This window comes from Polistes fuscatus, unplaced genomic scaffold (assembly GCF_010416935.1).
Source record: "Polistes fuscatus isolate 324 unplaced genomic scaffold, CU_Pfus_HIC Scaffold9, whole genome shotgun sequence".
In the NCBI taxonomy this organism is placed as follows: domain Eukaryota; kingdom Metazoa; phylum Arthropoda; class Insecta; order Hymenoptera; family Vespidae; genus Polistes; species Polistes fuscatus.
The window spans coordinates 3,422,837-3,449,352 of NW_025113173.1; the positions used below are offsets into that span (position 1 = coordinate 3,422,837).

Here is a 26,516-nt window from a genome sequence, read left to right on the forward strand (position 1 = left end):
TTTTTTTTTTTTAATTCCACACTTTTTTTACAGAATTAAAAATATCAATTATTGTATCGACAAATGCGAACTCTAAATAATTTAACGAAATAATTGAAAAATCAATTTTCAAGATAATTCTTGACAATATAAATGAACAATATTCAACAATTTAGATAAACTACGAATAAAATATTACCTCATGGAAAAAATAACTTTAAATACATTCCAAGAATTTCAAATATTCTTTAATAAATTAATAAATACGAATTTTCTAATGAATAATTTTGAATTTAATTTGTAAATAAGATTAAAATGAAATAATGTCGTTGAAATGTAATACATAGATTTACTTTTTTTTTTTTAAATTCCACATCTTTTTTACAGAATTTAAAATATCAATTATTATCGACAAATGCGAACACTAAATAATTTAACGAAATAATTGAAAAATCAATTTTCGAGATAATTTTGACAATATAAATGAACAATATTCAACAATTTAGATAAACTACGAATAAAATATTACCTCATGGAAAAAATTACTTTAAATACATTCCAAGAATTTCAAATATTCTTTAATAAATTAATAAATACGAATTTTCTAATGAATAATTTTGAATTTAATTTGTAGATGAGATTAAAATGAAATAATGTCGTTGAAATGTAATACATAGATTTACTTTCTTTTTTTTTTAATTCCACATTTTTTTTTACACAATTAAAAATATCAATTATCATATCGATAAATGCGAACACTAAATAATTTAACGAAATAATTGAAAAATCAATTTTCAAGATAATTCTTGACAATATAAATGAACAATATTCAACAATTTAGATAAACTACGAATAAAATATTACCTCATGGAAAAAATAACTTTAAATACATTCCAAGAATTTCAAATATTCTTTAATAAATTAATAAATACGAATTTTCTAAAATAAATGAATAATTTTATAAAATAAAAAAAGAATATATATATATTGCATAAAATATTATATAATGAAACCAAATGAAAAGTTTGACGGTGTAATTTGGGGAGGGGGGGTAGGAGGGGGAAGGAGATAATTGTTCAATTTCGAATTTGATCGATATTATTGAAAACGAAATAGAAAAAAAAAAAAGTCAGAGAAGGTATGATCGTGAGGTCTGCGTAGAAAGGTTGGAAAGTGTAGTTGCACGTGGAGAGCTTACAGGACGCATGCGTGCGGTGTTGCTCCTGCAGGACTCCGTAGTACGAGTCAGTCTGCATCTGGACTCCGGTTCGCGTAGATTTTATACTAACTTGTACGTGTACCGCTTACGTGATAAAGAAGAAGAAGAAGAAGAAGAATAAGACGCTGATATCTCATTCTCATCATTTTCTCTCTGCACTCTCTGTCGGATTTTTTTCATCCAGGAGAAACGACGAAAGAAAAAAAAACAAATAATGAGAATAATGAATTCATTTCTTGGTGCATCTAACGTATCTTCGTGGTTGGTCCTTTTCATCTGTGTCGTGTTTCATCCTGATTCATCGGAAGGTAAGTGGATCTTATTTTTTGTTTTTGTTTCCTTTTTCTCCTCTCCGAAAAAGTGATATTTCGGTGAATGGAAAATACGCCGATATAAAACCAAATCGATTTTTTTTTTCGTCGCGTTGAATGCATTTTCGAGTGTCATCAATCGTTCAACGATTTTATACTGGTGTATATATATATTTTTATATATATATATATATATATATATATATAGATGGTGCACACAGACACACACACATAAATTCTCGTTAAATTCTTGAGAAATTCTTAGGAAATTCTTGAGAAATTCTTGCGCTATACCTAATCGTCTTACATCGTCGACTATTTTCCGAACAATTTGAAAAACGTCAAAATCTTTTACCTTTCAATTGGGGAGGAGAAAAAGCTCTTATTTTCTACGATAATTTGATGCGATAGATGCGTAATGTTTTGCGTGCCTAATCTTTTAGAAAATTATTCATCATTTTCCAAGGACGTTTAATGATCAACATTTAATTTCCAATCAAAATTGACAAGAAAAAATGATTAAAAAATATTAATAAAATAAGTAACACTTATATATTTATCAAATGTTTCTTTAATACAGTCTTCTTGTTAAACTTGTTAGATTTATTCCAAGCTTGAGCATAGAGGAATCAAAAAAATGTTTTTAATTTTTCTGATTAAGTGTGTGAAAGAAAAAAAAAAAGAAAAAAACACAGAGAAACGTTCGACAATTGAGAAGAGAATACGAAAAAGATATATTTCTCGTCGTTAAGACGGTAATATTTCACAACTGCAATGATCTTTAATCTTAGATCCTCGTATAGACGTAGTCGCCGCACTATCTTCGTTATCCTCCAAGTGCTGCTGGTAGAAGAGAAAAATTCAGGTTTCCGTCGTTAGATGCTCCGTCAATCTTTGGGATTGCCAGCGATTTCTCCTGGGAGGTTGTTCCCTTGAGAGAATCACTGGCCGCCGTTGCTAGACAAGCAACCGGCGAGTGACTTCGATAGAGAAACTGTCGAGATGAACGAAATTTGGAAAATATTGCTTTTCGACATCTTTCTCTCTCTCTTTCTCTCTCTCTTTTTCTACTTTTCTTCAATTATTCTTCTTACGAATACCTCTTTCCTGTCGATAAACCGATAATCACTTTTTTTTCCCTCCCCCTTCGTCCCATTCCACGGGGTCGTCTATTCGAACGTAATTTCGTGTATATCAGGAAAAAAGAGAGAGAGAGAGAGAGAGAGAGAAAGCAAGCTTTTCATCGGGTGCCTTTCATCGAAAGCTTTTCAAAGTGCAAAATCACTGTCCGAACAAACTTCTCGAGCTTCGGTTTCTATTTCTAGCGTAGTTGCGAAGTGTCCGTGGCAACGAAACTTGGGAAATGCTCTCTCTGTAACTAGATAGTGTCGTACAAGCGCCCGAGGTTCTAAGAAAACATAGAATAGGTTGCTGAGATTAGTCCTACGGGAAGGAGAAGCTACAAGCACTCGTTTTAATTACTTTCGAGTCACCCTCTATCTCTCTCTCTCTCTTAGTTTCTTTCTTATAACTGTGGTGTCGAGAATCAAATAAATCTCATAAAATCACACAGAAGAGAGAATTCTTTCCCGTAAATTCATAAGCGTCCTGAGAACTGTCTCTTTCTCTCGTTTTATTCGTTCGTTCGTATGACAAAAAGAAGATTGTAGGAGTAAGAGACTCGGAGATGTCTCTTAAAGCTCGCACGAGCTTTAAGGGAAACGTAAAAAGTGTGGGAAAGGTGGATGGATAGCAGGGAAACGTGGCATGCCTATCGCATGACGAAGTAGTACTAGTTCAGTGGTAGCTTCTAACGTTCGTGTCATGCACAGGTCCTGCTGCTAATTATTCGCGAGCACGCGAGAATGAGAGAAATGCCTTTCTCTTTCTCTTCTATGGTTAGTTACTACCTTTCTCTTACCTACCTACCTACCAACCAACCAACCAACCAACCAACAATACGTACATCTAACACATGTTGCGAGGCACGCAATGTTATACAACTCTGAGCAATTTCCATTATGCGATGCTCCTCTGTTATGCAAATAGAGAGACGCGTGTCTGTGCAGATGAACCCTTATAACTTGTTCGATGCTCGGTCTTTCCTCAAAAGCAACCAACCGACCAACCAACCAACCAACCAACCAACCAACCATTCCCACCAACCCTTGCCACTTTCTCTCTTGAAGCTTGTAAAACCCGCCAATGTGTGTGCGTGTGTGGCTATCCTCTTCTCAACATCCTCGAAAATTTCGCGTTAGGAAGTTGATACCAACGAACGTTTCCGGATCCAGACTCCCACAGCCGGAGCCGGACCCAGTGTTCGGACCAGTTCCTTTATTTCGTTTTGCGTGTAACGCGAAATCCTGACGAATGGCTTAACCCCCTACATCCCTCTTTTTTTCCCTCCCTTTCTCTCTCTCTATCTCTCGTTATCTCGTTTTCCCTCTCGTATACGAATAACCACTCTCTCATTCGCTAAATCTTCATTTTATTTTGCTCATTCTCGAACGAAGAATCATCCCCCTGTGTGGGGGATGCTGATGGTGATTCGAAAAAATAAAAGATAAAAAATAGTAGACATTTATGTGTTCGTTCGTTCTGGTATATTGGTATATATATATATAAACAAAAATATATATTTATTATTTACTTATTTACTTACATTATATATATTATATAAGTAAATTTTATATATATAGTAATACATTTAAATACTAAAATAAATAATACATTTAAATTATTATATATATATATATAAATATTATATATATATAGTAATACATTTGTATATATATAAAAAGTAAATAAGATGAAAAATAAGCATACGTTTGTAACGTTGTTTCTTTGATTATAAAATCTTGCGCGTTAATTCGACTGAAATCCAGTAAATTCTCCGGTGTCATTTGCACAAAGTGTGCCTTCGCCTTTATGAAAACTTAACGCAATAATGCGCCGAGTAAATAGCTTTCAAAGCCACGATATTTACCACCGGTTGTGGAGTAGGTGAAACGACGCTTAACGACGAATTCAAATTTCATGAAAGCTTATCTGTGCTTCTTGATTTTATGAGCTTCCTTCCTTTTTTAAACCACAGAACCAACCCGCCGGGCCATCTGACTTTATCGACCATTTGCAGACGGCTCTTTTCGGAATGTAGTATATCTATGTAGTAGTAGGATGTAGGTGAGTCAGGTATATATATATATACGTATATACAAAAGTTCATGGCAGTACCGAACTCGAGACGATCGATACTTTATTAACATTTTAAAGCAATTGATTCGACCGATGTCTAGTTGCACGATTTTTCAATTTTCTATTCCCAAAATAATGACTTATATTATCAATAACAAATCATAATAATCAACTCATCTGTTACGCTATTGTTCGTTTTAAAAAGAAAAAAAAAAAAAGAAGAATTAAAAGAGAGGAAAAACTTTTATTTCGATATTTTGTTTACTCGATTAATATCACGAGGGAAATGAACTTTTAAAATATCGGTTTTTTTGTTTTGTTTTTTTGTTGAGTAGAACATTTGATTTTGTTATCCTCACGTTTTTTTTTTGCAACACGTTAGCAAGGAAATCCGGTTTTACAATATTTTGTTAATAATATATTTTTTTGTCGTATTTTGTATAATATATTTTGATATGAAGAAATAGGGAAGAAGTGTACACACTTGTTGGTAAATTTTTGTTTAACTCCTACGAAAATGGCTAAACTTTCAAATGGACGTAATCATTCGTCGAAATTATTATCAATATACGTGCACTTCTCGGAAAACGGGAATTCTGTGTATTCGAGCAATGGTCGAAGTTTAATTGGCTCGCTAATTAATATCGATTCTATCACACGTTTGATCGGAGATCAGTTTGCGTTTCTCTCTCTCTCTCTCTCTCTCTCTCTCTTTCTCTTTGATTTTATTTCTTTATTTCTCTATTGCTGATAGATTAACTGCGTTTCTACTTCCATTTATAATCTTTCTGTACGATACTAGCAATCTGTAATTTGTAAAGCATCAATTTGTCTGAAATACTTACTCGATCCGTCCTTGAATTCTCTTTTTTTTCTTTTTTTCTTTTTTCTTTTTCCACGTTTATCCGTAACCTTTTAAAAAGCTATAATGGATAAAAAGTATCGCTTAAAGAAAAATAAGAAAAATAAAGTGAAACGTACGAAGTGTTAATACAAGTATTCGCAATATTTCTACAGAACTAATAATAATAATAACATTCGGAATAATTTTTTGAATGAAAATAATTATTTTTATCTTATATGAAATAGTATAACAACTTTATATTTTATTAGATTTATTACTAATTTTTCAAATTAAAAATACATCTACCAATGAAATTTTATTTATTAACGTGTGATTTTGGAGATATTCGAAAATTTCAAAAATCAAAGTATTTAATAAAGTATAGTATATTTCTATACTATATTATACTTTATTATATATATATTATACATTTATATAATATTATATAATATATTATATTATATAAAATAATTAAATACGATGATACCATTAAGATTATTTAAAAGAAATATAATTTAAAAATTTCCATACACACTCTCAAAGACACGTTTACACAAATACAAATATAAAAGCATCGAATTTAAGCAAAAATAACAATATAATAAAATAATACTATAAACGATAGGAACGGATTAGGTACGAAGAGGAAGGATCTTTGGGATTGAAAGGCTGGAAACGAGAATGTGAACGTAATCCACGATGCGGAAGGACGAGAACGACGCGACGGAAGGGCTATCGCTCGGAGGGCTCCTATTCGGTGTGCATCGGCCGACCGCAAAGTGTAAAACGTCAGCTGCAAGCGTTGTTTTGCGCGCGACCAGATTGCCGACACGGCCGCAACCAAGCTGCATCTCGCATCCTTCCTGTTCCTATCTCTTTCTATCTGCCCCCATCTATGTATCTATCTCTATCTTTATCTCCATCTAACTCAAAAGCTCTAGTGCGTTTCCGTGGAACAGAACTTGCAGCATAGAACTTGCACAGAACAATTTGTGAAATGACTTTACCAAAGAAAACCCCTAGTTTTGAATTGGAATAAGAAGAGACTCAGTGAAGTATTCTAACGATGCGTGTTCTCAAAGTTTCATTCACTTTGTCAATTAATCAATTAGAGACACTCTTATAGCAACCCTGACGCATTTGTTCGTTCGAAGAAATCTCCCATAAATTCGAGCTTCAGTTGTTTAACAAAATCGAGAGGACCGGGATTCGATCCCAGGATCTTTAGCATACCGAAAGAACGCTCTACCACTTGAGCCACGAAGACCTGTAGAGATACTCTTATAGTTTGACTGACTTTACTATAGTTAAAAACCTTCGAGTGAGTGGGAGGGTGAGGAGGGGAAAAAAGGGATCGATGTAAACGACGTCTACGTTCCTCTTTTCTTGATCCAACAAACCGATAAGACAGACACGCCCTTTTTACGAAATGGTAGAACTGGTAAACGTTATGTGGTAGATTGATTGCACACGCGTGACACGCGTTAAGAAAATGACGAAAGAAAAAGGGAAAGGAAAAAAAAGTAGAAGAACCGGGGGGGAGGGAAGGGGAGAAATATATATAAGGGTGATACTCGATTTTTGTTTCACCACTGCCGGAAGCGGATGCTCTTTCGTTTCGTCGTTCCTACGGCCATTGTTATTTCAACGCGAAATACTAAGGCAAGTGATTTTTCCGAGTAGAGATCGGTGGAAGGGGTGAGGGGGGAAAAATCGTGAGGAAAATTTCGTGGGTGTAGGGTGTGTGCCCTTCGACAAATATACCGTCGTCTATCGTCTTTCTTCTTCGTTTTCGTTCGGTAAACAACGTTTAATAGTAGCTGGATTGACGAAAGATAGAAAAGGAAAAAGAAAAAGAAAGAAAATTGTGAAGATGTAAGAGAGATAAGTTTATTAAGATAAATCAATGGAATGGAAAAAAATATTAGGAGTTATGAAGATATCGTTGTTTAATTATTAATTGATATTCGAATGAAAATTACATTGGGTACTTTGATATAAAACTTTGTGATTCGTACTTGATAATCCGAAGAAAGTTTTATCTCTATTTTATTTCATTTCGAAATGATAACTCGTATAATGTATGATAATTTTTTGAAAATTTCAAATAAAAAAGTGATTCTCTCGCTTTATCTGGATTTTTCATTTATTTATTTCAAGATAATACGAATAAAGTATACGAAATCCGTGAGATCGTTGCCTCATACTTTTCTCATGATTTTATTAAAATGATAACAGTGAGGGTAACGTTTTTTAAAAATAGTTGCGAATGTACAAATTTAGGGAATATGTTCTAAGTAATGGAAATTATTCAGAGCGGATAAGGTAACATGCACAACTATGATATTCTCTAATTCTGACTGAATGTCAGCTGTTGCAAGAGATATGTTCCGAGTTAGCCACTTTACGAATAAATCAAACGGAAGAGTTTAGTAGACAATGTAACTTTCTCAACACGACAGGTAACTCATTATAAATAAGCAAATAATGGAAACACATGTTTTTTAAATACCGAGAATATTTTTTTTCCCATTTATTTATACGCGAAATGTGTATGCACTTTTTATGCGTTTTTAACAATCGTCGAAATATTCATTCATGCCGATCAATACGACAGTGAATTGAATAAAAACGAATCTTTAAATATTAAAAAATCATTTATATATATTTTAAAAAAATTATATATTATATAATATTAATTATTTTCAATTTCATAATTTATATATTAATTCACTTGCATAATTTATTATAATTCGCTTGAATGATAGCATTGTTGAAATATTTTGAGCATAACTGAGAAAAAGCGTGATGGTGCTTCTCGGCATTCAAAGGGTTAAGGTACTAAATAAGTAATGGGAAAAAGAAGAGGGTGAAAGGAATGGGGGAAAAAAAGAAAAAGAGAGAGGAAAAAAGAAAAACAAGAGAAATCTAGTGAATCCGAATAATTCGTTGGAGCAACCGGTAACGCGAAAAGCGCAAGCATCGTCGCCACGATCGTCGAGTGCCTTTTACCCTCGCCTACCCTCGAGTTTCCGCTAAAGGAAAATCTCGAGGCTGTCGAAAGCGAGGGCGTCAAGTGCTAATGTCGTCTCTCGTTGAAACAAGAAGACGCCTTGGGAAACTTTAAAGTAAGGGGAGAGATAGAGTTTCGTTCCCGTCTTTTAGAAGAAAACAGCTGGACTGTCCTTTTCGACGATTTCTTCGTTTGTTTTGTCTGAGAATAATTCAACACAGTAATACTTTTGCCTAACGACCTACTTATTTTTATTATTATTATTATTTCATTTCTTATTCATTTATTTTATTTTATTTTAAGTTAAATTTATTAGACACATTCGTTTATTTCAATTTTTTTTTTAATAAATTTATAAGACCCGTTCGTTTATTTCAATTTTTTGTCTAATTAAATTTATGAGACCTATTTATTTATTTCATTTTTTAAACAATTTTGTTTCCATTTTCAAAATTATTATTCCGAAGTTACGTTTGTCAATAATCTTTCCAGAAGATCACGACACTAATCATAAATCAAATATTCATTTTCAATTATTAAATTATTATATCAGTGATAAAAATAAACTCAATCAAAATGTTCATGATAAATAAGAATAATTATGAAACATAGAGATAACTATAATATCTCGAACCTAATATTTCAATTTTGAAGTAGTTCATACGACGTTACTGTTTATCTCGTCATCGTCGTACGTGTGTTTTCGTTAAAAGTAATTAACCTTTATCTAAAATTAAATATAATAATTAAGATTGTTTCAAGACAAAATACACGTTACAAAATTAATCTTGGCAACTAAGAAAAAATAAATAAAAAAACTTTCGCTAGCTTTAACATTAATCACAGTTAAAACAATGCGATAAATCGAGTACAAATTGAGATGACAATCGAAATATTCGTTGGAATACGTCAGATAGATGAAATATTTTGTTCTATTTCTCTAAAGATAATGAGATAGTAATAAGAATAACGATGACTTGAAAGATGATTAAGGGATTAGAATTGGTGAGGGATTAGATATGTGTGTGTGTGACTAGTGTTTCGCAATGACGAGCGTTCAAAGTTTCCTCTATGACACGTGACGTAGCTATGCAACTGTGGCAGCAGTATTCATTATGATTCTCTCTCTCTATCTCTCTCTTTCTCTCTGTCTTTCATACAGACTCCTTCACTCACTCCTTCTCTGTCTTAGACGACGATGATGCTAGAGTGTGAGAGGTGTGCACATAGAGGTGGGAGGAAATTACGTTCCATGTCCCGGTACGCTCCAATACTTCAAGAAGTGTCTTCGTATTATTACATGACGCATTCAGGACGAATAGGTGTTAACGGGACATTCTAGGAATTAACATCGATGCGTCAGATACCTCTAAAGGGAATTCTTCCTTTATTTATTATCCCTTCAACTATACCCTGACAAAGATATATAAAATTATATATATAAATAATTCGATTTATAAGATATATAAATAAAAAACTGGTGTGTGTACTTATGTACATACGTAAGAAGTTATACTTCTTTTGCGTACCAAAACAAATATAACCTCAATAACCTCAAAAATAACTTCAAAAAAATAACTTTAAAAAAAAAACTGGTGTGTGTACTTATGTACGCACGTAAGAAGTTATACTTCTTTGCCGTATCAAAACAAATATAACCTCAATAACCTCAAAAATAATTTAAAAAAAAAAAGAAAGGAAACATATTTTCAATCGATCGATATATTACATACATAAGAAAGAATACAAAACAAAAAAAAAACAAAAATATCAAAATATAGATATCAGTCCACACTAAATATAAGAGAGATATATCGAATTATTTTATGCGTCAACAGTCATGGCGCTGTGATAGCGTTGGTTCCCGCTCGATCATTTAAGTAAAGCAGCGCTGAGTACGATTAGTATTTGGATGGGTGACCCGCTTGAGATAAAAAGGGGGGAAGAAGAGAAGACAACTTCATGCCGTATACTTGAAATCGCTTTCCCGCGCGTTGTAAATACTGACAAACTTCATGGTGTCGTTTTTCCAGACGCTCGGAAAAACATCACTCCCATTACATTTTCCCAAACGCGCCAAAAGAAGTATAACTTCAAAAATAATTATTATTATTATATATATAAGAAAGAATAAAAAAAAGAATATGTACTCACGTTAAGAAGTTATACTTCTTTGCCGTACCAAAACGAACATAACCTCAATAACCTCAAAAATAACTTAACAAAAAAATTTATTATTATTATTATTAATTTAAATTTATTATCGATATATTATATATATTAGAAAGAATAATAAAATATCATAATATAGAGATATCAGTCCACACTAAATATAAGAGAGATATATCGAATTAATTCACGCGTCAACAGCCATGGCGCGGTTACAGCATTAGTTCTCGCTTCGATCATTTAAGTAAAGCAGCGCTGAGTACGATTAGTACTTCTTGAATGGGTGACCCGCTTGAGAAAAAAAGGGGGGAAGAAGAGAAGACAACTTCATGCCGTATATTTGAAATCGCTTTCCCGCGCGTCATAAATACCGACAAACTTCATGGTGTCATTTTTCCAGACGCTCGGAAAAACATCACTCCCATTACATTTTCCCAAACGCGCCAAAAGAAATATAACTTCAAAAATAATTATTATTATTATATATATAAGAAAGAATAAAAAAAGAATATGTACGAACGTAAGAAGTTATACTTCTTTGCCGTACCAAAACGAACATAACCTCAATAACCTCAAAAATAACTTAACAAAAAAAATTTTATTATTATTATTAATTTAAATTTATTATCGATATATTAAATATATTAGAAAGAATAATAAAATATCAAAATATAGATATCAGTCCACACTAAATATAAGAGAGATATATCGAATTACTTCACGCGTCAACAGTCATGGCGCGGTTACAGAATTAGTTCTCGCTTCGATCATTTAAGTAAAGCAGCGCTGAGTACGATTAGTACTTGGATGGGTGACCCGCTTGAGAAAAAAGGGGAAGAAGAAGAGAAGACAACTTCATGCCGTATACTTGAAATCGCTTTCCCGCGCGTTGTAAATTCCGACAAACTTCATGGTGTCGTTTTTCCAGACGCTTGGAACAAAATCACTCCCCATTACATTTTCCAATATTTATTTATAAGATAAATAATAAGAGTAATAAATAATAATTTATAAGATAAATAAATAAATAATTCGTTTAAGATTTTTATTAAGATTGGTAACAATTTGTTTAAAGGTTTTTATGTTTGTTTTTTTTTATTTGCTTGTCTCTAGTGTCACATATTTATCTAACGATAAGTATCGAAGTATTCGACAAATAATTCAAGTTAAAGTCAAATTTTATTCCTTCGAAATTCCTTACATCGTCCGTACCATTTCTCAACAGGTTTCCCTCTCGAGAAAGAAAAATTTATTCTACGATCGATATTTCTTACCTATTGATATATTACCTTTATTACGATTTAAGATTCCCAATGGTACAATGGAATAATACTATGTTTTAAAAACGGAGACTATACGTTTTTATTTGAAAATTATATTTTCTGAGATGGGGTACATGCAAATATAAAAACAAATTCATCTCGAGAAGGTTAATAATTTGAATTTGTTTATCAATTGTTACAATTGTAGTATAAATTATATAAGTTAACGAAAATGGAAAGTGTAAGTTTACAATTAGAACAAATATTATTTTCTGTTATTGTAAAAAAGAAAGAATGTGTAACGGAAGCCCTTCAAACCCAAAAGGATTGGAGTAAGAAATAAATAAAATAAAATAATAAATAATTGATCGAGAAGTAAAATATTTCATCGAATATAATTATCGTGTTATAAAATCGTTGTCTTCGAGTATTTTCTATTTTATACGTGAAAGTATTTATTAATTGTTCGAGAAAAGTGAGTTCATCTTTCGACGATTAATCTCCAACGAGAAAAGAAAAAAAAAATGAAAAACAAGAAAAAGAAAGAAAGAAAAAAAGGAAAAAAAAAAAAAAGAAAAAGGTCGATAGGAGAGATGAATGGAGAAAATTCATACGATTTGTTCCGCATCGATGCATGTCAGAGTTATCGATTTCGACGTGTTATCTTACTCGATACATTCGTATCGATCCCCGTCATAACGTAGCAACAAGACAGAACTAGCAGTTGCTTCATACAAGGGTTATACATACGGGATCCCTTTTGACTTTTTACCCATTCGTAATCCACGGTTAACTTTTCAAGAAAGGAAATCGATACGACTGAGTTTAAACTTGAAAACAGTGAGAGAGAGAGAGAGAGAGAGAGAGAGAGAAGTAGTCAAAAAATATGCATTAAAAATCATGTATTATTTAAATAAATTCAAAAGATATACGTTCTCATAATTATGAAAGTGGTCTGAGTCGTATATTTCTTGTTTCGAGATATTTAAAGGATTACATTTGAACATTAAATGAATTCTACATAATATTGAAATAAAAAACACCATCTAACATTTTATTTTTAACAATGTATCGTGAAAATTACATTGAATTCATTTAGTTTCAAATAATGTGATGTGAAATAATTAATAAAATTATTTTTTTTTTCATTTTAACTTAGACCACTTTCATACCTGTTTTGAGATATTTAAAAGATACCATTTGAAGGCTAAATGAATTCTATATAATATTGAAATAAAAAACACCATCTAACATTTTATTTTTAACAATGTATCGTGAAAATTACATTGAATTCATTTAGTTTCAAATAATGTGATGTGAAATAATTAATATAAATTTATTTATTTTTTAATTTTGACTTAGACCACTTTCATAATTATGGGCACACATATATAATCGTTATTTTCGAAGCTATTATCTAAAAAAACATTTCAAACTTCTTATTTATATTAAATTAGGTATCTCAGGAAAATTTGAACGGATTAGAAATTCTTTTTGTACGTTTCGTCTCTTTATTGGGATTTCATCGGCAACTGAAATTTGTATTATTTATTTATTTTTATTTATTTAATAATATTTTATTGACCCTAGAGCCTAGGCTCCCTAAAGGCCATTAATTACAGTGCAGTACAATGTAATGTATAGATAAAACAAAACGGAAATGAAAATCATGTAATTATTATTAAACTTATCATTATATTAGTAGTAACGCACAGTATGTAGATAAATGTAAAAAGAAAATAGTAAATAATAAATAAAAGCATAATGGTTCTATAATAGTAGTATAGTAGTATTGGTTCAAAACAATAAACATATGGTTAAAAAAAAAAAAAAAATTAAGATTTATTGATATACATATAAAAATTATGATTTATTTGTTTTCTTTTTCCATATAATATATAGAAAGAGAAAGAGTCTAAGAGAGTAGGTAAAAAAAGAAAAAAAAAAGGAAACTATGATATCGAGGATCGGTAGAGTCGATAAAAGGATACAACGAAAACGGATTCGTTGGCAAGGAGTTGCATACATACCATAGCAATCTTATGCAATATCAATTGTTTCTTTCTCTCCTTTGTATCTGGGCGAATTCCTTTGGCGAATAGGATCCTCGTAAGGTCTCTCGAAACATTCGAACATCCTGTCCGGTCAGATCCCTCCTCAGTTCTATTCTTTTGCCCTCTCGCAGACGAAAACGGATCCGGTCCTCTACGTTTCCTCCTATTCTTTCACGAATGCAGCACCGAGTCGAGCGGTATAAATCTATTACAGTCGCTCGCGACGACGTTCTACTGTAAAACGGTTGTGGTAGAGAGGAGTAGGGGGGGTCAGGGGGCGAGTATGGTACACGAAAAGAAAGGAAAAAGGGAGGAAGAGAAGGAGGAGGAAAAAAGAGAGCCAGGAACACGAGATATGTCGGAGAAAAAGAGACGGATATAACGCGGTGAAGCGTAAAAGGTGGATAGGAGGGTAAGGTCTCGGCTTCCTTCCCATGTTGGCTGTTGTTCAAATGGTCTATCCGACAATAAAGAGGGATGCACGTCTTTTCGTAGAAATCCTCTCCTTTCGCGAGATTCAAACGCGCAACCTCGAAACCGTGGGCTTTCGTGAATACAAGAGATACGAGGTGCACGGGGTGGGGAGGAAAGAAAGAGGAAGAAGAGGAAGAAGAAGAAGTAGAAGAAACGAGAAGAACTATGACGTTTGTCTCTCTTTTCCACTCTTATTTCCTCGATCACAACACAACCGTTTTATCCTCTTCTTTTACAAGCACTCCCTCTCACTCACTCACTCACTCACTCACTCACACTTTTGTTTTACTTTCCTACCTTTTCTATTTCTATTTTTGTATCTTCTTCTTCTTCTTCTTCTTCTACTTTAGTCTCCTTTTTTTTCTTTTTGTTTCTTTTTCGTGTTTCGTGGCCAGACGAAACAAGAGATGTGTTTGCGTTTGGACCAAGGCCAGATAATCCAGGGCAATAAATTTTTGTGTGTACAGTACTATGTGATTGGTTTTATCTCTTTTACCCTCGGAGCATGGTATACTTAACCCGTTAGCCCGGTTAGATCGGTAGTATCGGAGAGGGCGATAGATTTTCCAGAAGGAAAGACACGAGCGTGAAACGAAGTGTGGGTGGATGGAAGGAAGGAAGGAAGGAAGCTGGGCTAGACCGAACTGCGAACTCCGTGTACTTGAGACCCGTTATTTAGAAACGATTAACTGAGCAAATACGTACGAAAGGGGGGTGGAGGGACCTGGCCCCCATCGATCCTTAAGATTTTTCAAATACTTCACTCCTTTTCTTTCTTTTTTTTTCTTCTCCCCCTTCTCTTTCTTTTAATCGAGAATTCTAGAATCACTTTGTACGATACCGTGATTGTTTTCAAGCAATGTTGTATTTTTAAACTATCGTGTTTTTTTATTTTTATCCTTCATGTGGAAATTATGATTGTTTTTAATTGTATGAATTAATTGAAATTATTTAAATAACTTTTTATATAGCGAACCTTATTTATAACGAATATAATTAAAATGAAAATTGTATGAAAATTATTTGAATAACTTAAAAATACAGATTTCGTTTAAATGTATAGTCGAAAACATCGAAACACCGATCGGAAAAGGTAATATCATTTGCATACATGTAAAGACAATACAGGTGTATATAAGCTAGTAAAGGGTTAAAGCTAACCCTTTTCCATAAAGTCGAGTCAATCGATAATAAATCTATTTTAGTAAGTTTGAACGGTGGAAAGCTCAAGGAAAATAATAATTCGATGTGTTAGAATGTAGAAATAGTGCAATACGGGTTCTCATAACCGTCTGCTTCCGTAAGCTTCCACTGTCCAGAAGGGCTTAACCATCACAGTGTTTTAAGCAAATCCCCCTTTCGTTCTACCTCAATGTGGTTCCGTACAGGAACGCTGGGCCAAACAACGCCATGGCGATAAGCAGCAACGGTGGTGGGTGGTATGCCGTGGCGCGAGAATACGAATAATCCGCGCGAATGGTATTACACGATTATACACCTTATACGCGCATGCTCATAAATAATGAGATTTTCTCAAACTCCCTCTTGCTTGGATTTGGCCCTTTTCTCTCGACAATTTTCTAAATTATAACTGCTCCTGATATCTCTTCGTCTAATTAGTCTTTCTGTTTTTTCCTTTTTTTATCTAAATATATGTTGATAGTTAAATTATTTAATTTTATTATAGAGAGAACGTATTAGAAAAATGGTGGTATCAGCTTTTTACTGGTAATTTGAATACTTTTGATTTTTATATTACAAAAAGTACATCCTACATCTTATGGGGGTGTGATTCATATATTAGTTATTTTTATTAAAAAAGATATTTTTTATTTTATTTTCTTTTTATTTAATTTATATAAAAAAGATATTTTTATACTTAGCGAGTTATAGTTTATCGTTAAAAATAAATAAGTAGAGTTTTTCTCGTCTATTCGAAAAAAGAAAGAATTTTTGTTGGCAATGTTAAAGTGTTGGGATATATTTGATATGCAGAATCAATTATTAATGGATCACGTATTTTTTGATATTTTCAACACTGTGACTTTCGAAATTTGTTCAATAAAGTTATTTGTGATACCAATATGGTACCATCAGACGGCGTAATGTTAATAAATAATATTTTTCTAAATTAATAAAGCGGTTAAAATGTTAGGATAAATTTGGTGAAAGCTAGTGTATATTTTTAAATTGAAAATAAATTTCTAGCAACATTAGTGTTGATATATATATTGGTCTCCCTATATTTGAACGTAATTTAATTTCCATAAGATTTGTAAGAAAAAGATAAAACTAATTGCAAATTTGATGATTTCTTTTCTCGCAATACGAGAATTTCGGAGTATTTATAAAGCAAGAATATTTTCGAAAAAATATGGAGTTGTATTACAAATATTATTACGTGTCCTTCTGAACGAAATAAAAATAGAAAAAGAAAAAAAGAAAGAGAGAGAAAGAGAGAGAGTGAGAGAAAGAGAGATAGGGAAAAAGTAAATGAACATGCCATTGATTCGAAACACAAGTACGATGTGACGAGATAGTGGAAGAAGAAGCAAGTTTCGTTTTGTGAGTGTAGATTTTCGGACGGTAAACGAATTAGAAGTTTATTCCCACAGATAGTTACTTCTCTCGGACAACACACGTACTAGTACGTAGTACATTGCAAAAACAGCTTGGGCTACGATTTCGTATACTCGTCGACGGAATTATTTTCTGATTCTATTGCAACTAAACTTTCTTTTCTTTTTTTACTTTGTTTTACATTGGTCTTTCCTAATAGCTATTAGCACGTAATTGTATATTTTTGTCACTGCAATCTAAGAACGAATGAAATAGTTTTTAATAGTTTTAGAAAATTCATCTAAATGGTAAAATTTATTCAACACAATTATATATTACAATAATTAATTGATAATTACATACAAACGAATAATTATTTATGCTTCACAATTTTTACTAAAATATACAATAAATTAAAAAATAATTCGTGATAGATCAAAATTTAACAAAATTCGTAACACTAACATTGAAACTGCACGAACCTTGGCCACTGTCAAACTCATTTTCAAAAAAATATCGTACCGTTATAAATCAAAATGAAAACCCATACAATCTATGCCTATTTCTTCTTTCTAACTGCAAAGAAAAAAAAACCAGAAGAATAAGAATAATAATAATAAAACGGGCAAAAAAAAAGAAGAATATAATTACATACAAACGGACAATTATTTATGCTTCACAATTTTTACTAAAATATACTATAAATTACAAAATAATTCGCGATAGATTAAAATTTAACAAAATTCGTAACACTAACATTAAAACTGCACGAACTTCAGCCACTGTCAAACTCATTCTCAAAAAAAAATCGTACCGTTATAAATCAAAATGAAAACCAATAAAATCTATGCCTATTTCATCTTCCTAACTGCAAAGGAAAAAAAAAACCATAAGAATAAGAATAATAATAAAACGGGCAAAAAAAAAGAAGAATATAATTACATACAAACACACAATTATTTATGCTTCACAATTTTTACTAAAATATACAATAAATTAAAAAATAATTCGTAATAGATCAAAATTTAACAAAATTCGTAACACTATCATTGAAACTGCACGAACCTTGGCCACTGTCAAACTCACTTTAAAAAAAATATCGTACCGTTATAAATCAAAATGAAAACCCATACAATCTTTCCAACTGAAAAGAAAAGAAAAAAAAAGAATAAGAATAATAATAATAAAACGGGCAAAAAAAAGAAATCAAAAAAAATGTAATAAAATACTAAGAAAAGATAAGAGAAGAAGAAAAAATTTGTCTTCCGTAACGTCCTACAACATTTCTTTTCAAGTTTAAGAGCTTGGATAAAGTCGAAATCGTCGTAGCAGATGCGTCGCATAAAATCGTTGGATGTATTTCAAGCGAGGTGGTGGGGTGTGGGTCGGGAAACGAGGAAACCAAAGTTTCAAGTCAACTCTCTCTCTTCGACGTAACGATTTCACGAGAGAGGGTTATCGTGCATCCCACGTCGTTATTCTACGAGATTTCGCTCGAGAGTATGATTTTCTCTCCTCTTCTTCGTCTAACTCACTCACCCCCTCACTCCCCCTCTCTCTGTCTCTGTCTTTGATTCTTCCAGTCGTTTCTCTTTCCTCCCTATCGACGCACCAATCGTGACGTGGCGTCGTACAGTCGTGTCGTGTTATTGCTAGATGTTTAAATAGTGATAGATTTAGTCGTATAGACGACGTTACCATATTCGTTGGCCACCATCCAGTCTCGATGCAGGTTTAATGCTTTCATCGTTCTAACAGAACGAGAAAGCCTGAGGGATAGAGAGAGAGAGAGAGAGAGAGAGAAAGAGAAAGACTGTAAAACAGAATTCGTGTCAACGACTTCTACGTCGATTTTCCATACAACTTTAGCGATGGATGCAAAGCCCACGCAATCCATTTTATTCCATTCCCGTGATATTCTCAAACACCCGTACACCTTCATTTTCTCGTATAATGAAAAGATAACTTTTCGAGTAGTCAACGAGATACAAAAATTCACAAAATTTCCTACAATTAACCATCCCCCATCCTTGCTTCATTTTATTTCTATTCGATCTATCGAGCTTATTGGATACGATTTAAAAAGCTCGATAGAGAGTCGTTTGATTCGATCGTTTCGTACGTTCGTTATCCTTCAATGGAACACTAGTTTTAAAAGATAGATACGAAAAGAATAAAATAAAGTAACGTAGAAGAGAGAGAGAGAGGGAGGAAAAGAAACTAGATAGACGAAATGAAAGGAATGAAGTCAGTCGCGGAATCGTCCACGTATTCGCGAGATTTCTAGTTTCCTTCCGTTCTTTGGAAAAACAGTTGACATCTGGACACGTGCGTGTCTCGGAAAATGCCTTTCACGTTTCCTCTCTCTCTCTCTCTCTTTCTTTCTCTCTCTCCTTTTCTATCCTTCCTCGATGTTTCTCTCTCTTTCTCTCTCTTTTCCTCTCTTTCTCTTCCCTCGTTCTCACCATTATTATTTTACCGTTCGACAGGCAGTATCGACGTACACGTACTTCGTACGTGAGAGAAACCCTTTTACGTTCACGGTGCTTTCACGATGCTTTTACTCGATTTAAGCTCACCCTCATCGCTTTTTCTTTCTCTATCTATCTCTCTCTCTCTCTCTCTCTCTCTCTCTTTCTTTCTTGCTCGTACGTTTTCATCTGCTTTACCACGGTTCACCACTACCCCATGTCCCGTTGTCCACCAAAGCGAACATTCTACGACAATAATGGCCAAGGACAAATCATTTTATTCCAGCATTATTATCGTTGGTATCGATCGTGGTAGACATCGTTGATATCCTCGTAGTTGTCGCGTCTTTTTTCTTCTTATTCTTCTTCTTCTTCTATACTCATGTTCTCGTAGACTTATGACGATCGATAAGAAGCTTTCAACTTTGATGGAATGAGTTCCACAAAATCTATCTGATCTTTCAAAAGGAAAGCACAGGCCAGTATCAATTTCAAGCATATTTTCATCTACCTATCTTCCCTCTGTGAGTTTTTTCTATGCTAGAGAAAAATCAGTCGTTTCTTTCTTTGTATCTTAAACAGCACGTAGTTTCTTCGTTAAACGAAACGTTTACTGTTTTGTATTGTTTCTAGAAAATAGGAAAACAGTGAATTTTCTTTTCTACTGATTTTCGGATAATAGAGAGAGAGACTCGTTTATTCGTTCGTTTGGATTCACAGAGAAACGTTCACTATCTTTAAGCTTTTCGTCTATCGTTTCTATTCTTCTCGAAAAGTTCTTTTTTTACCGGCAAAGAAAAACTGGATACGTCGACGGAACCGAAAACGACGCGTGGTAAGCAAGTTGGATACACGGATTGATCGAAAACCACTATGGGACAATATATTTTCTTATATTTTTGTATTCTTCTTATTTTTATTCTTTTTTATATTTTTATTTTAAAATTCAAAATATTTTTCTCGAACAATTTCATACGTGTAGGTATACGAGGAGGAATGTGTGCGATACTCGTGAATTATTGTTTCAGATAACTTGACAAATTCTTACACAATTTCGTTATTACTTAACTCTTATACCATCGAACAATGATACATCGTTGTTGGCTATACTTGAGAAAAGTACGATTTATCGTTGCGCATACAATATTCATATTCGTAATATTGTTACAAATGGTTGAACGTGGGCTATTTATTTTTTTTATATTTTATTTGTACTACGTCGAACTAGGGTCGGAACACTGTTTGCCAAAGATACATTTTTCGTTATTTTTATTTTAGAATGATTTTTAACAAATATGTTGACACACATTTATCATTATTTTTTTTTTCTAATATGTTCATTTCTACAAAATTGTAATTATCATATTTTTAACAAATTTTTGTATTGTACTTTATTTCTCGAATCTTACTAAACTATTGAGTTGCCGGATATACTCGTACCAATTTATATTTATATTCAATACACATTTTTATTCCTATTTTTCAATAAAATGATATTTAGTATTTAATATACAAATATTTTCAAATAACAAAAAATCTATATGAAACACACGTGCAGATATAAATAAATAAAAATGTTGCCTTTGAATGATTTGTTTGAAATCTGCACGAATAATTCGAACAATTCAATGTAATATTAACTCGATTTCAATACTTATAGTTTAAAATTTTTCAATTGATACTAAAGTGATTAAAATCAATGATATTTATTATTAAATTAGTTAGTATACTTTTCTAATAATATACCATAAAATCGATATACGTCGATACGAATATCGAGGGCAAGCCGATAAATCAATCTGTTTAAATATTTTTCGCTTATGTTGGATATTTCGATTGATATATTAAAAAATGGGGGAACTAAATAAATGATATTCAATAATAAATTAGGAAAAGAGAAGAATAGGTACGATTTTTATATTATACTATAAAATAATATTACCCTTACCTATAATATTATACTTATAAAATAATATTATTTATTATACTATAAAATAATATTAATGAAATATTTGGTAGATACATTTTTCTTATGAAAAATATTATTTATTATTTAAAATAAAAACGAATTTATAAAACACACAAAATATTTTCTTACACAAATATTTCGATTGATATATAAAAAAATATTGGATCAAAATAAATGATATTCAATAATAAATTAAGAAGAGATAGAAGAATATGATTTTCATATAATACTATAAAAATTATTTTATATATTATTTTATAATATTATTATTTTTATATATTATTTTTATAATATTAATTACCCCCTTAAGTATTAGGTAGATACATATTTCTTCTGAGAAATATTATTTATTATTTAAAATAAAAACGAATTTATAAAACACATAAAATATTTTTCGTTTAGATATTTCGACTGATATATTAAAAAATATTGGATCAAAATAAATGATATTCAAAAATAAATTAGGAAGATAGAAGAATAGGTACGATTTTCATATTATACTATAAAATAATATTACCCTTACCTATAATATTATACTTATAAAATAATATATTATTTATTCTACTATAAAATAATATTATAAAATAGTATTATTATTAATATATACTATATTAAGTATACTATAAAATAATATTATTATTAATATAGTATATTAAATATAATATAAAATAATATTACTGAAATATTAGGTATATAAATATTTCTTATAGAAAATATTTTCTTTTTACAAAATAAAAAAATATTCGATCAAAATAAATGATATTCAATAATAAATTAAGAAGAGATAGAAGAGAGTATGATTTTCATATAATACTATAAAATAATATTACCCCCTTAAGTATTAGGTAGATACATATTTCTTATGAGAAATACATATCTGTCTCGAATAAGCAGCTAATTCCGTAGCATGATAGAACGTGAATAGGGAGGTCACGAACTCTCTCTCTCTCTCTCACACCCACACAACGTGGAGGAACGAACGGACTCGAATGGTGAAGAAGGGAAGGAAGAGAAAGGCGTCTGATGAGGAGGAAACGGAGAAAGATGAGGAGGACGCAACGGGTTGGACATCGAAGGGCGAGTAGTAGTAGCTGGTATTAAAGGGTGTTGGACGAGCAAAGGAGTGTGCGCGCTCGATTAATCTCGCAATCTGGATGGAGTGGCTATGATAGACTCCCATGAATAACTCATGAGCAGCGGGTAGCTGCCTCCCATAGGGACATTCGCGTATAATTCAGCCACTTCATTTGTCCTCATTACTATGCCCGATCGTTACATAGAGTACGATTTACGGAAAGCTTCTATTCGCGTTCCTCTATTACCTCTCACTGCCACGCATTCCACCGATTGTTTCTATCTTTATCTTTATCATTATCTTCATCTGTATCTCTATTTCTCTATTTTTTTCTTTTATTTTCTATAAACCTTTCATTCCAAAAAATCATATGTAGGATGCTCAAAAAGTGGATGATTGGATAATATAGAATAATTTTTCTTAATATGGTACAAACAATATTTGGGAACAAAAAAATAAAACTTGTAAATATAATATGAAAAGATATGCTATATATAAAAGTTAGACTAAAGTATTGAAATTATTTCTAACGACAAAAAAAACAACTGAATATATGTTTAAACGTTTTGTAGAAACGTGTAGAATATTTAAAAAAAAATTAACAAGTTTATATAAGTAACCCTTTCACTCCGAAAAACCATATATAGGATGCTCAAAAAGTGGATGATTGGATAATATAGGATAATTTTTCTTAATATGGTACATAACAATATTTGGGAAAATAAAACTTGTAAATATAATATGAAAAGATATGCTATAAAAGTTACGTTAAAGTATTGAAATCATTTCTAACGAACAAAAAAACAATTGAATAAATAAACTTATTGTAGAAACGTGTAGACTATTTAACAAAAAATTAACAAGTTTAAGTTACCCTTTCATTCCGAAAAATCGTATGCAGGATGCTTAAAAAGTGGATGATTGGATAATATATGATAATTTTTCTTAATATGGTACAAACAATATTTGGGAACAAAAAATAAAACTTGTAAATAGAATATGGAAAGATATGCTATATATAAAAGTTACAATAAAGTATTGAAATCATTTCTAACGACAAGAAAACAACTGAATATATGTTTTAACTTGTTGTAGAAACGTGTAGATTATTTTTAAAAAAATTAACAAGTTTATATAAGTAACCCTTTCACTCCGAAAAACCATATATAGGATGCTCAAAAAGTGGATGATTGGATAATATAGAATATTTTTCTTAATATGGTACAAACAATATTTGGGAAAAGAAAAATAAAACTTGTAAATAGAATATGAAAAGATATGCTATATATAAAAGTTAGACTAAAGTATTGAAATTATTTCTAACGACAAAAAAAAACAACTGAATATATGTTTAAACGTTTTGTAGAAACGTGTAGAATATTTAAAAAAAAATTAACAAGTTTAAGTAACCCTTTCATTTCGAAAATCGTATGCAGGATGCTCAAAAAGTGGATGATTTGATAATATAGAATAATTTTTCTTAATATGGTACAAACAATATTTGGGAAAAGAAAAATAAAACTTGTAAATATAATATGAAAAGATATGCTATATATAAAAGTTAGACTAAAGTATTGAAATCATTTCTAACGACAAAAAAGAGACAATTGAATATATAAACTTATTATAGAAACGTGTAGATTATTTAACAAAAAATTAACAAGTTTAAATAACCCTTTCATTCCGAAAAATCGTATGCAGGATGCTTAAAAAGAGGATGATAGGATAATATAGAATAATTTTTCCTAATGTGGTACATTGCAATATTTGGGAAAATAAAACTCGTAAATATAATATGAAAAAACATGCTAAAAGTTAGGCTAAAGTATTGAAATCATTTCTAACTTTAAACTTATTGTAGAAACGTGTAGATTATTTAAAAAGAAACTAACGGGTTTAAATAACCATTTCATCTTTAAATAACCACTTCATCGAGGAGCTTTAAAATCACGGATAATGATATTGAATGTTTACAGCAATATTATAAAAATTATAAAAATGGTAATAATAGAAACAAATTAAGATATTTTATTCGCTATTTTTATAGGAGTTAGGAAAAATGTGATGCGTCAGGTGTTTTTTACGCACATACCTATACAGAAGGCAGTAAATTAATATAATATAAAATAAATTAGAAAAACTGTGCAAGATATCTCTTTATTCGCAATGATTATTTTAATAAATATTCATTTTCCGTGTTAAAAATAATATTTTTATTTTTTAGTTTAGCAAAATGTCCTTTACAGCAATATTAAGACATTTAAACATTCATTAATTTTTTTAACGCGAATTTAATTGAAACAAATTTCAATTTACCATGGAGCAAGCTTTATGAAATGACATTTTTAATATCAATCAACATTTAAAAATAATCTCTGTGCACTTGTAAAAAAGTAAAATTTAATATTCAGAGATATTTGATTTCCCTTATATAACATTTCCATGAATGAATATTATTTTACATAATATTATGAATACAAAAATTCGAATAAAACTGTAATCAAATTTACTGTAAAATTGAAATATAGAAAAAGTCAATAGGTTTAAATCATACGTAAGTATGATTTTATCGAATCACTTTCGTGACACATTCACTTCGTAAAGATCATATTTTATTACAAGTATTCCAGAATGAAAGGGTTTAAGTAGTGTACTAGTCACCTCATGGAACATGTTAACGTCGAGTAGGGTAAAGAAAGGAGAGAACGGGTTGACTGCTTTTAACTTTTCCGTTTCTGTTCGTCGACGGAAGAAGAGAAGAAAGCTTTGCTTAAACGTCGTATTAATGTATGCTGCTTAGCCAACAAAGAAAAGCTCGTTGTGTTCGTTTAAAAGTCCGAGTGGTGTCTCTTGCAATAACGAAAACGTATTTTTCCAGTATAAAAAAAAAAAAAAAAGAAAAAAAAAGTACGAAAAACTGTAAAATAAAAAAGTATAAAAAAATGTAACGATAGATTTAATTTCTTCAATTTTTTTCTGCTAATATTTTTACAGTAACTGAACTAAATCGATGTTATAAAAATATACACGCGCGCACATTCGTTTGTTTCATTAACAAATATAGAAAAGATACGATGATACGAGTAACGAGGATAAACTGATAATAATACCAAGATAAGGTGGACAAAAAAAAGTAGAACAGAACGGTAAATCGAACGCGTTCGTCCGCGAAATTCCTGTTCGTTCTTTGCCGTTCATCGTTCGACGTCCTAACGGCCATACCTCGATAAATGGAATTTATGAATCGGAAAGTAGACCATCGGACCAACACGTTGGACAGAAAGAGAGAGGAAAAACCTTTTGACGAGTTACGTTCTATATGCGAAAGTAACTGGGTCCGATGGAATTCGATGAGTTTATCTTGTATGGAAAATAGAGAGATTTCTATGGTGAATGGATATGGATAAAGATAATATATTACGTGAAAAAGAAATTTCGAGGGAAAAAATTATCTTGGGAGAAAAATTTAAAAAAAAAAAAAAAAAACACCATAGGAAAAACATAAGATAATTAATTAACGTTACTTTGAAAATAGGTTGAAAAATTAGCGAGATCCAACGAATGGAAAAATGATTGTTTTGTTGAAAAAATTGAGGTGAGTTTGATCGAAAAAAACCCCCAAAAAATTGTTTCTAGGTACAGTACCTTTCAAACCCACCAACATAATTTTTTAATTATTCCCTCTTATTCCACGTTTTTATCTTTCTTGCATGGAAAGGTGAGGAATTTCCACGGGGAATGAATCTGCAAAAAGAAAAATTATAGCATAAAGAAAAAAGAAAGAAGAAAATTTCGTAAGAATTATCTAAAGAAAAAAAGAAAAGTTAGATGAACACCAATGCAAAACAAAAAAAATAGTTAAAAAGTTTGAGTAGCTCGAGTCAATCGATACTTTTCATTAACGAACTTCCTTTTATTT

General features: G+C 31.3%; 1 protein-coding gene across 1 annotated transcript in view; it reads left to right on the forward strand.

Moving 5' to 3' along the window:
* Positions 1 to 1,131: 1,131 nt before the first annotated feature.
* LOC122525598 (neurotrimin-like) overlaps positions 1,132 to 26,516 on the forward strand; it is a gene marked incomplete in the record, with an annotated part of 207,429 nt that continues 182,044 nt past the window's right edge. The window contains 1 exon segment of the mRNA XM_043648515.1: positions 1,132 to 1,506. Within this exon segment, the coding sequence (XP_043504450.1) occupies positions 1,413 to 1,506 (94 nt within the window).